The 12,905-nt window shown below is 41.8% G+C and overlaps 1 protein-coding gene across 1 annotated transcript in view; it reads right to left on the bottom strand.

The window, feature by feature from the left end:
* SLC6A11 (solute carrier family 6 member 11) overlaps nucleotides 1-12,905 on the bottom strand; it is a 121,810-nt gene that overhangs the window by 102,282 nt on the left and 6,623 nt on the right. Inside the window, exon 4 of the mRNA XM_006917622.1 lies at nucleotides 12,565-12,655. Coding sequence (XP_006917684.1) covers nucleotides 12,565-12,578 — 14 coding nt within the window. The 5' untranslated portion in view covers nucleotides 12,579-12,655. The remainder of the gene's footprint in view (nucleotides 1-12,564; nucleotides 12,656-12,905) is intronic.

Raw genomic sequence — 12,905 nt, 5'->3', positions numbered from 1 at the left:
GCCTTTAGGACACCCTGAGTTCCTAGGTCACACCGTGACCTCATTTGAGAAAATGCTGCACACTGTAACCTTCCTTAGAGAGTCTCAATGCTCATTAGAATATTAATGTCTCTGAGAAGTCCTGCAATAAAGACACCTCTAAAATTTTCTGTAACCCAATGTTTCCCCATTAAATTTACTTAGAAGTATTTCCCATTAAAGTACAAATTAAAATCACAATGATATTGCTTTATACCCACTAGGATGGCTATAATAAAAAAGAGATAATAAAAAAATGTCTTCAAGGATATGGAGAAATGGAATGCTCACATGCTGCTGGAAGGAATGTAAAACAGTTTAGCCACTTTGGAAAAAAGGGTTTGGCAGTTTCTTAAAAAGTCAAACATAAGACACAGCAATTTCACTCCCAAGTTATTCAGAAAAGCCAAAAACTAAAAACCACCCTAATGTCCATCACTTAATGGAAAGACAGACCAACAAAATGTGGTCTATCTATACAATGGAATATTATTTACCCACGAAAAGGAATGAAATAGTGATACATGCTATAATACGGGTGAATCTTGAAAACATTATGCTAAGTGAAAGAAGATAGTGACAAAGGACCACATATTGCATGATTCTACTTATATGCAATGTCTGGAGAAGACGAACCCACAGAGACGGGAAGTAGATGGGTGATTGCCTAGAGGTAGGAGTGGAGATTAACTGTAAACATACATAAGAGATCTGATTATGATGATGGAAATATTCTAAGTCTGTACTGTGGTGATAGTTTCACACCTGCCAGATTTACTCACAATCATTGACTTGCACTTCTAGAAGGGGAACAGTTTATGGTATGTAAATTATACCTCAAAGTTATTAAAAAGTTGTTAAGCAAGAAGTGTCCTTCACCACTTCTGTGCCTTTCCAAAGCAATACTTCCTAAAATGATGCAGAACACACACTTTGGAAGAGAGCACCAGGCACTCCTGTGCATGTTATGTTGTTCTGCTCCCATTGTTCTGAGAAAATTGAGGCTCCAAGTAATATGTACCTTGCCTTATCACAAACTGGTAAGTCACAGAATCTGGCCTTGCATCCCAGTCTCCTGACCCCAAGTTCAATGCCTGTTCCAGCCCTCCATGGCTGGAGGGTGAGACCGGGAAGAAGGAGCCAGTGAGAGGAGGAGAATATGTCTAGAAGTGGGGACTGTTAGAGCTTCAGAACACAGAGAAAGGTCCCTAAACTTGTGCCTTGTAGAGAGATGTGAACAGAGTCCTGCAGGTCAGGAGACCAAGTGCAGAAGGGGCAGGCTGAGGAACAGGCTGCCATCGCTTTGGAGACTCCAGCACAGGTTCATAATGCAGCCCATTCTCATGGATGGAACGCCGATTCCACACAACAGAAACGATCTCACGGCCCCATGGCTGGGGTCCCAGGGGATTCCTGACCCTTTCTCCCCCATTCCAGGATTCAGCACAGCCCAAAAGTGCTGCCCAAGCCTGCCTAGTTCCATGGGCTCTCAAGGTACAGCAGCTCTGCATTATGTGCCACCATAAACTCCAATATGGTCTGACCACCTTTGCCCTCCTTGGCCTTCCTGAGATGTTCTGTGTTATGGCTGGCAAAGAGTTACTGTCTCCCACAGAGGGACAGCGAGAGGGGAAGGCATGTATGCCATCAGGAAAAACCCTAGGTGAGGTCCAGAGTGAGGAGTGGGGGGGTCTACTGTCAGCTCTGATGTATCCCAGCAGGAGACCTCCATTCTTTGACTGTCTCCTCATCTACCAGCTATGGGGTGGGAGAGGGTAGATGGTCTGAGAATGAGAAAGATGCAGGAGCGAGAGGAGCTAACACTGACCTATTACTTCCCAACTATTACCATCACTGATTATACCTTGAAGGGTGGGAGAGGTACACCCATTTCACCCATAAGGAAACAGAGGCTCAGAATCACATGCAGGACCCCCAAAGTGGGACAATCAGGCCCCCCTAGCTCTGGTTGTCTTCCTCATCCTTAATGTCTTCAGAGAGAATATGGAACAGAGGTAGGTGAGAGTGTGAAAGTGTAAGAGTGTAAGACTGTGAGAGTATGAGAGTGTGTGTGTGTAAATCTGGAGTCTTATATACATTCTCATGATTTTATTAAAAATAATCTAGAATCGAGATAATGCACTAAAATTTGGAAACAGCCCTTTCTAAGTTATTCTGTGCCTGAGGCTGAATTCAAGTCACTCATTAAACTCCTCCTGCTACCAGCTGCAGGACCATCTGCTATACACCGAGAGGCCAGTATCATTTTATACATGTCATCCCAGCAGATCGGAGTCTGCAGGTCTCAACTCAACACCTGGCTCAGCTGGAAAACATAGTATTCTTTTAAAAGCAAGGTTCAAGTCATTTCCTAAAAGAACCTCTTGAAATCCAGAGAAAACATACCCAACAGGTGTTTTGCTTTGTTTTTGCTGGGTACTGGAGTCTTGCCGTCAGTCAGTCCTCATTAGTTTCTCCCTCCCTCCCTCCCTCCTATCGATTGTACTTCCCCATCTACCGAAACACTTCTTTCCAGAGCCTAGGTCCACAGGGCTGCAGAGAGGAGAGACACGCCAGTTGGATTCTGCCCGAGATAAAACAGATAGCTGATAGCATTTCAGAGACAGAAAGGAGGAGTGTGAAAGAGCAAAGGGATGCGGGCTGGAATCAGAGAGGACTGCCCTCAGCCCAGGTCTGGCTCCTGCTCGCCCAAGAGAGGCACTTAGAACAAGTCCCCAGATCTCTCCATGCCCCAGAATCACACTGCTGCCACTTATTAGCTTTGGGTTTGTTACTTAAATCTCTTTGCAACTCACTTTCTCTGTTTGCAAAATGGGAGTAGGAGTAGTTATAGCAGCAGCAGCAGCAGCAGCAGCAGCAGCAGCAGCAAGTAGTAGTAGTAATTGGGTTTAGTAAGTGCTGAAAAGCTGTGATCTATTATTATTCATTTTTGATCATTAAAGACATTTGTATGTAAAATTAGCATACCCCTCCCCCAAACAAATAGTAAATATCTTATACTAAATAATGGTAAGCCACAATTTACTGAACGAGAAAAGTTTCATCTGAGGTTCCTTTCATGTCCTGATGGTTGTAATAAGAGAAGGAACATCATGCTTGTTACTAAGTACCCACTGTGTACTCTGGCCCCGAGCATGGCCCTCTAGGCACTATACTTCATTAATCCACCCACGTAGGGGATAAATGATGTGACATCACTGTCGGGATGTAGGAAGAATAGTATTAAATGTACAGAAAAATACTGGCAGAAAGAGACTCTCAACTACTAATAGTTACGTCTTGGGGATGTGGCTGGAGTGGGGGGGGAATATATTGCAACAGACTGAATATATCTCCCCAAAATTCATATGTTGAAATCCTACCCCCCAATGTGATGGTATTAGGAGGTGAGGACTTTGGGAAGTGCTTAGGTCATGAAGGCCTCATGAATAGGATTAGTGCCTTTGTAAAAGGGACCCCAGCAGCTCCTTTGCCCCTTCTACCATGTGAGGATACTGTGAGAAGACAGCTAACTCTGAACCAAGAAATAAGCCCTTACCAGACCTGAATCTGTCAGCATCCTGATCTTGGATTTTCCAACCTCCAGGACTGTGAGAAATCAATGTTTGTTGTTTAAGCCATACAGTCTATGGTATTTTGTTAGATCAGCCCAAACAGACTAAAACACATATTTATAAATGATATATAGTCATCTCTCCTTATTCACAGAAGATACGTTCCAAGACCCTCCATGGCTGCCTATAACCATAGAATAGTACCAAACTCTGTGTATGCTATGTTTTTCTATACATACATACATACCTATGATAAAGTTTAATTTACAAATTAGGCACAGTAAGAGACTAACACCAATAATTAATAAAATAGAGCAATTATAACAATACACTAATAAAAGCTACATAAATGTTTTCCTCTCTCTCAATACCTTATTGTACTGTACTCGTCCTTCCTGTGATGATGTGAGATGATACAATGCCTAAGCGATGAGATGAGGTCAGTGACGTAGGCATTGTGACACAGCATTAGGCTATGGTAAGGGTCACTTGAACACAAGCACTGCAATACCGAGACAATCTGATAATCGAGACAGCTACTAAGTGACTAATGGGAGGGAAGCATATGCAATATGGATATGTTAGGCAAAGGGATAATTCATATCCCAGGCAGGACAGAGCAGGACAGCACAAAATTTTATCATGCTACTCAGAACAGCATGCAATTTAAAAAAACTTATGAACTATTTCTGAAATTTTTTATTTAATATTTTAAGACAGAGGTTGACCATGGGTAGCTGAAACCTCAGAAGGCAAAATAGCAAATAAGGGGGAAATACTGAATCACCTGATATGCAAACATATCATATTTATAAAGCTGTTATGTTTTCAATGCTTATGACAACATTCACAATTTTTGCAATCAGTTAAATATTAAACGATTAAAATAAAAAGGATACAACACCCTGCTCAGGCAAAAAAGTGCTGATTCGGATTTGCTTTGTAGCATCTCCTGAGAGCTGGGAAGGGCTGCTCAGGCTCACTCCCCTCTCAGTGAGTTTCTAGTGTGGCAGAACCATGTACATCCTCCACTGGACCTCCACTCTGTTCTCCGTAAACAGGGCCCCAGTGCTTCTCTGATAGGGAGGACGGAGTCGGAAGAAACCTCTCTCTGAAAGGTGAGCTCCTCTGTCCATCAGGGCAGGACGTGTGCAGAAAGAGGCAGCCCCAAAGAGCAGGGCCTTCTGGAGAAACTAGGGGCTGCCTGGGGGCACTGAGAACCAAGAGGCTGGCTTTGAGCTCTGAGTATATAAGGGGGGCAATTACTCAGCATCTCCAAGATTATGTTTGGATAATGGGAAAATGGAGATCTTCTGTCCATCTCAAAAGGCTAATTTAAAAATTAAATAATGTTAATAAAAATGATTTATAAAATAAATGATTAGTAAAGTAAAATCTGCAAGGGCTGTAAATAGGATTTGTCGCTCAGATGATAATCAATGACAGCTTTTTATTAATATCAAATAATCATGGTTTTAATACTTTTTAAATTCAAATAGTATAAAAATGTATAAAGCAAAAAGTAAAACTCTCTCTACCTCCTTGCTTGTCCCCCAATCCCCCTCAGGTGATCACCCTGGTTAACAGTTTATGTACCCTTCCAGAAACATTCTATGGGAATAAGGCATATGCATGTATTTTCACATACATGGTATTACATACAACATTCTACATCTTGCCTTTTCTACTGAATTTTATCTTAGAGATCTTTTCCATATCGACACATTTTCTGCCTCATTCCTTTTTAGCAGTTGTTGCAGGAATATACCATAATTCATCTAATGGGTATCATGTTTAAGAACACATTATAGACATCCCTTCTTTTCTAAACAATCACAAACGGTGCTGCCGTTGACATGCTGCACATAACTAGTGTGGTCGTGCCTGCAGCACAGTTTCAGAAGTAGAATTTTGGGGACAAACCATATGTGCAGCCCAAGTGCTTCGGGTTACTGATAAGTTGACTTCTGCTAACTGTCTAAAAGCCGTGAGAGTTCAGGCACATCCAGACGGAGCCTCCTACTTGCCCCCTCAGGAAAAGCCCACGAGGGTGTGTGCAGGTAGAAGACATCTTAGTGCAAGCAGACAGCTGTGGAGGCGTTAAGAGGACAGAGGGGAAGCTCTTTTCTCACCTTGGTGCATGGCATGGCCAGGGAGAAATACCATCATCTTCCTAAGACCGATTCTGCCATCTTCCCCAACAGGTTAGGGCACCACTCCCAACTCAGCCTCCCCTCTCTCCGAGCAGGGATCTCAGCTTCAGTTACCTGGACCAAGCGAGTACCGCACTGCCCCTACCTCTTTTTGGCAGCCCGGGGGATCTATCTTACTCCCAAACTTAATCATCTTACTCCACAGATGCTACAGACTTTGAAATCATCCCACAAGATCATTTCAAGCCGTTTAGAAAAGCACTGAGGTCCTTCACACTGGGCTCCAGCCTCACTGGCTGTGTGCTATTCCCCCAATATCCTCCCACTTCGGGGTCACTGGCCCTCCTGCTCCCTTAGCCTCAAAGCTTGTCTCCAACATCTGAATGGCTGGATCCCTTACTTTTCTCAGGTCCCTGCTTAAATGTTACCTCCTTGGAGAGGCCCCCTACCCCCTGACCCTGTGACACTTTCTATTTCTTGCTTTTTCTTCAGGAGACCAGTCTTGACTTAACCTAATGCTTTCTGCTCTTTTGGTTTGTATGTGCTGTCAGCTCTACCTAAGTCTTTGTTTTATTCATGTTGCATCCCAGAACCTACAACAATACCTGACATATAGTAGGTATTCAATAAAGACTTGTGACTGACCAGATACTCTGGCTCTTGTCTACCTCCTTAGTAAAGTCCCCCACCATTCCCCAGGCTCCAGATGCAATGGCATTGTAGGTAAAGTCTGTAAGCCTCAATATACAACTTCAGATCTCTGGGCTCTTGCTTATGCTATTTTCTCTACCGGGCACACCATTCACTCACTCCACCATCAATCACATGAACTTATATTCATCCTGCAAAACCCAGCTAACCATTGCCAACTCCATGAAGACTTCCAAACCCCAGACATTTGGGTTTCCTCATCTTGGCTCCTTGCAAGCATCCTATAGATATCTGTTGTCTCGTGTTTTAAAAACTCTCTTTTAATTTATTTTTTTACTTTCCACCTTTCCTCGCCACTCTGTGTGCTTCTTCAGGAACAGACAGCATTCCCCATCTTTCTGGCAACTGAAGAGGTGTCCAGAACACAGCAGGTGCTCAAAACAATGTTGAAAGAACAATCAGGGGAAGAAAATACGCCAAGAGAGTTCTACAGGTCCACCAAGAGGGACAAACAGATCTGGCTGAGGAGCCCCCTCTAAGGAATGTTGTAAAGTACCCATGTAGACTTTCAAATATCTGAATAAAGTCTTCCTTGTAAAATTAGCTACCAAATATTAAGCACATATCGTGTGCAAAGCATATGGGCCTCCTTTGATGTTCTTGGCAGCCCTGAGAGATAGGTCCTATGACCGTCCCATTTTCAAAGGAGCAGACAGGGGCTCAAGGAGGCTGCCTAAGTTGCCCAGAGTTGTGCATTGGACAGGTGGAGGCAGCATGACTTAAATGGGGCTCCAGAATTTGCTGGCTGAAGTTCACGCTGTGGCTATGAATGGTGTGATATACTGGGAGTGGGGCAATCCAAATAGCAGAAGTAGTCAGTGCCGCACAGTGTTGGGTTTTACCTTTGGGAAAGGGACTCGGGGGCACTTCGAATCCTGCAGTCGGCAGGTGGGTGCTATCATTTCCAATTTATAGACAAGAACACTAAACTCCAAAGACTTAAGAAACATTCATTCATTTATTTATTCATTTTTCCACTCATCTATTTCAACTACTGAGCACCTAGAATATACCGGCAAGACAATAGGGAATAAAACAGAATAGTCTTTCCTGGCATGGGGCTCATACTTTAATGGAGGGAGAGAGAAAACAGACAAGTAAACAAAGACAAATCCTCATTTCGGCTAAATATTATGTAGACAATCAAAGAGTGATGGGGTTGAGAGGGACTGGGTGCTGATTTCGTTGCATGGTCAGGGAGGGCTTCCCCAATGACATTTGAATTATAACTCAATGATAAGAAGGAGCCATACACATAAGAATCTGATAAGAAATCTTTTAAACAAAGGCAGCCTGAGACTGAGGCTGGGACAAGCCCAGTATGGACAAAGGACAGAAAGAAGGCCAGTGCAGAGAAGGGAGATGGGCAAGAAGGAAGAAGAGCCTGAGAGGAAGGCAAGGACGGGCCCTGGGCTCACAGAGAGAATTTGGGTTTCACTCCAGGTCCTTTGCCTCCCCAATTTGTGTCCAAAGAAAATCAATTCAAGTGGCCACGTGATTTAGAAATAAACAAATTCGATAAAACTTCTCCAGTGAAGATAAACCAGAAAAACAAGATTTTACCCTTTTGAATAAAGACATAGAACCAAATACCCCTTAAAGCTTAATTTGGGCCAAGCATATAATATGTGCTCAACAAAATTTGTTGAACAGATACCATACAAAAGCAATTTCAACTGTTGTAGACATAACAAACATGAACTTACTTATAGAACACTGGACTAAAGGGACTCAAGGGTCTGAGAAAGGGAAGTGAAAACAGACCAAAGCCCATCTGATGCCACAATGCTGGTCATACACATAATAGCACTCAACTCCACCACAGGACATAGGCTCAAAATTTAGAACTGCAAACATATTTAGATAAATGCAGAGATGCCAGATGCATAATGAGTTACTAAGAGAAATCTGAATGGCCTAATTTTTAGATTTGACCTTAGGAAGAAAAAGTTGCCCCTGCTCCATAGGCCCCCGTACCCAAATCAGAATCCAGGAATGACCCAGGGCCTTACTGGCTAAGCCAATAATTTAAATTATTGGCTTAATTTAAATAATTTAAACCCTGAGAAGAGAAATGAAACTTTAAGATGGGAGGTAGGTGAGACCAGGTGCCCAAGGTCAAGGTGAAGCCATGGCCAGCTATGGGCAGAGAAGCAGCACCTTGTAACTGATATTGTGGTAATCTGAGGGCTTGCTTCATCTCTGCTGCTAAAGGGTTAGACTTGCATCTTACATTCCTGCCTCTTCCAAAAATACAGTGTTCTTCCTATATGCCCAGGAGCTTAGGCATTTGTCAAATGAATGAACATTCAGCCAGCTGAGGCAGTCTACTCTGACCATGCGACGTGGCCCTGAATGAGGTCCCTGGAGTTACAGGCAGTGAGAAAGGACAACAAGAACACACTGGAGATGTGAACCAAGGTGAGGCATCTGTGAGCCAGCCATACAAGAGAACAGTGAAGAAAACTGGAGAAGAAACGTTTTTTGAGGAAACCTGATCCAATACTTGAAGGACTGTCACATAGGAAAGGAATTAGGTCTGTTCTTTCTAAAGCTCCAGGAGTCAACTGTTCGCTGAATTGAAGAAGCAACTTCCTTAAATTTTCGGACTGTGTTTAGTGGAATGCTAACATTCAGAAAGTGAGGGTAGGGTGGGGGCAAGAGGGGAAAGATTTCAAATGATTTCATAGGAAAATGCATTTGGGAATTTGGGTTAATGAAAGATAACAGATGTTCTTACGGAAAGGCACAGCTTTCAGCCCTTCTCAAATTTATGTGGCTTCAAATAGTTTTTCATGGGATGCTATGTACATTTTACAGAGTTTCTATGTTCCAAGCTCGCCTCTGGGGAAAAGATGAATTAGAGCTGTCTGACAAAAGCATCTTTTGAAGAGGTGAATGTCACACCAGCATTTGAGTACTTTTAGGATGCAGAATTCAACACTGCATAGATGATACACATGCAATCTTGATAGAAAACTAAAATTGTGGGTTCATTCTCCCATTAACTTTCATCTTGAATAACTAAATAAGCAAAAAGGTCCAGTTACACCTGAGGACACAGACTAGCTGTCACACCCTGAATCTCACTGCCCAAATAAGTGGGAGATATGGCTATTGCAAAGGGATCCTGAAAGCAATTGATGCTGTTGCTGAGGAGCTGAGTGACAAGATGAGTTCTTGCAAGAGCTTACTTTGACTCTCTTCATATAGTATTTTCTAGAAAAACTGCTTGCCTGCCTTTCTCTCATGCATCTATCCATTTTGTAAACATTTACTGAGAGCCCTGTAGTGACAAACAGTAGTGAGTAAAGCCAGAAAAGGTGCTGCTTTATGACTCCCTAAGGGGAATTCAAACAATAAACAAACACATTGCACAAATGATTTAATTGAGGTTTTCCATATATGTTACAAAGTAAACAAATAGTACAAAACAACAGTAGGTTACACAAATACCTTGTACAGCGTGGGATTTTTAGGATGGGTTTGCTAAGGGAGCACAGAGTCCATGTTTTGCAGACCCTCAAATGTGCATGTCTAAAAGAAGTCTCTGTGACATTCAACTGAAAAATCACAGCCCAATGGGGTGGGAAAAGGCCACACAGGCCCATCTACTACAGCATTCTCCTCTCTAGCACAATGTCATATCCTCTATTTGAGACTAAGACTATTGCCCGTTCTGTCTCCTTAGGTCTGGGGAGGGGTGGAGAATTTGCATTGCTAAGCAGGTGATTGTAATGCTGCTACTCCGAAGGCCACATTTAATAGCACTACTCCATCAGGTATTTCAAAAGACCTAAACAAATGGAGAGCTAGCCTATGTTCATGGACAGAGGGGTTCAAGCATAAAGATGTCAGTTTTCCTCATATTAACCTGTAAGTTCAGGTATGCTCCCAATAAAAATTCCCATAGAGTGGTTTTGTTCTTTATTGTTGTTTGTTTAACTTGACAAGCTGATTCTAAAATTCATTTGGAAGAGTAAAACAATTCTGGAAAAGAACAAAGTGAGGGACTTGCTTTACCGGCTCAAGGCTTACAATAAAACTATAGATATAGTAGTCACACACAATTAGCATAAGAGACCAATAGAACAGCAGAGAGAGCCCTAAAACAGACCTGTGTTTTTAGAAAAACGACACATGGAAAATGGCATTAGAAATCGGTAGGAAAAAAAATGAATGATTCAGTAAATATTGCTGGAGAAATTGGTTATTAATATTTTTAAAAACTAGATTCCTACCTCATATCACATGCAAAAATAAAATTCCAGATAGATTATATGCATAAATGTGAGAAAACAAAACTTTAAAACTCCTAGAAGAAAATACAGAAAATTTTTACAACTGTAGAGTAAGGAAATATAACTTGACACCAACTGTGCAAACCAAAAAGATTGACAAATTTGACTTCCAAAAAACCCTAAATGCAGTAAATAAGAAAAAAAAGCCATATAGTAGGAAAAACTATTTGCAGCATAGATGCTAATACCTAGAATGTATCAAGATTTCCTACCTATGAGAAAAGACAAACTATTCAAATAGAAAATGATATGAGGAGGAAGTTCACAAATGAGGAAACCCAAATAAAGAGAAAAAAAAAACATGAAAAGATGTTCAACCTCACAAGTAAATAGAAGAATGCACATTTAAAACAGTGGGATACCGTTTCATACTCATTAAACAAGTAAAACTTAAAAACTCTGACCCAACCAAGTGCTGTCTAGTATATGGAACAGTAGAAATTCTCACACTCTTGTTTGGAGAAAAAATTGGAATAGTCATTTTAGAAAGTATTTCGACATTATCTGATAAAACTGATAATGCATGCGCCCTACTACCCAGCAACTCCACTCTTAGGTGTATGGCCTGGAAATCTTCACTCATACACACAGGAAAGCCAGGGAAGCATGGACAAGACATTCACTCAGTGTGCTTAATAACAGTGGGAAACGGGAGACAGTCCAAATGCTCATCCAGAGGAGCTGGCTAAATACAATGCAGTCTATTTATACACTGAAATGCTATATAGCAGGAAAATAATGAATAAACCAAAGCTACAGGTATCAATAGATACACATCTCAAAATCAATATTGAGCAAAGAAACAAAGTTGTAAAAAATGTAAGTAATGGATACCATTAGTACAAAATTTTAAAACATGCAAGAAAGATCTTGGTACTATTTGGAAGATTTACATAGAGTATAAACATGAGAATGACAATCTAAATTCAGCATAATGAACCCTAGAGAGGGAAGGAGAGGAATGATACCTGGGAAAAGAATAAAAATCACTCATACAACTACTGCCCCTCCACACTACTATTAATCAGCATTAGTAGGGAAGGTTCCTCAACAAAAGCAGACTTTTTCAGATTAAAAAGCCTCAGAAAGCATTTAGCCAGCCTTCAACTCACAGAAGAAACTTCTCTTCAATACCTTAAGCAAGGGATCCTCCTTTTACTATAGATGCTCCTAAGTCAGGACCACTGCGTACAGTTATGCAGGTGGACACTGTACAATTCTGCAGCACATATTTCACAGTATTAACGACGCCCCCTAGGGTTGTACAGTGAACAACTAATACAATCGTATGTGGCAGTCCTGTAACTCCTAAGTCATAGACCCCTTTGGCACACTGATGAAAAATGCCCATCCCTGGGAACATGCCCACCAACACAATTAAAGCCTGTAATGTCAGTGGATTCAGACACCTTCCCAACAGCCATCAACAGCAGCCTTGTGCTGGTTAAACACTTCCGGGGAACAAGTGCTCACAAACTTCAGAAGTATTTGCAGACAATGCTGTGAGACTCTTTCTTTAAAAAATGAATTTTTAAACTGTTCATTATTTAACCAAGCATATCTTGACCTAATAAGCAGCTAGGCATGCTGACATGTCATCAAAGAACAAGAAAGCATTTCTCTCATCTGCCCTTTGGGAAACCTCTAAAGATCTCTACTCTGGCTTCCAATGCAGTTAAACACTCACAGAAGCCAGGAAGTGTGAGGGTGGAGGAAGGGTCAGGCTTTTTCCAGGGACAATGTTAACTGAGCAGAACCATGATGGAGCCCCCAAAGGCCAAGGGAGACAAGTTGTGTTCCACTTACTCCCAAAACTCCATGACGGGAGAGGTGGCGTTCTGCAGGGACACATGGCTGTGGTTGCTCACATTCAGTTTCTGGAACTCCACACAGTTTTCTACAATGGAAACAAGACAAGAAACATAAGATTAACTTTTGCGAAGGCTGGATCTTGGAAAACATTCAGAGCCGATGGTGCAACCAGGTGGTTTTATCTCGCCACTCCAAGTAAACATGCTTCAAAAAACACTGAGGGTGAAATCAATAACTTATAAACAGTTTAAGAGAGAGGCTTGGTCTGATTCAAACAAGAGGAAAAATTTGGGGGGCAGGGCACCTTCTCTCTCTCTCATTCTTACAATGTGCCC

Source organism: Pteropus alecto, unplaced genomic scaffold (genome assembly GCF_000325575.1).
Source record: "Pteropus alecto unplaced genomic scaffold, ASM32557v1 scaffold75, whole genome shotgun sequence".
Taxonomy (NCBI): Eukaryota; Metazoa; Chordata; class Mammalia; order Chiroptera; family Pteropodidae; genus Pteropus; species Pteropus alecto.
Note: the sequence above shows the minus strand (reverse complement) of the source record. Positions and strands in the feature narration are given on the sequence as shown.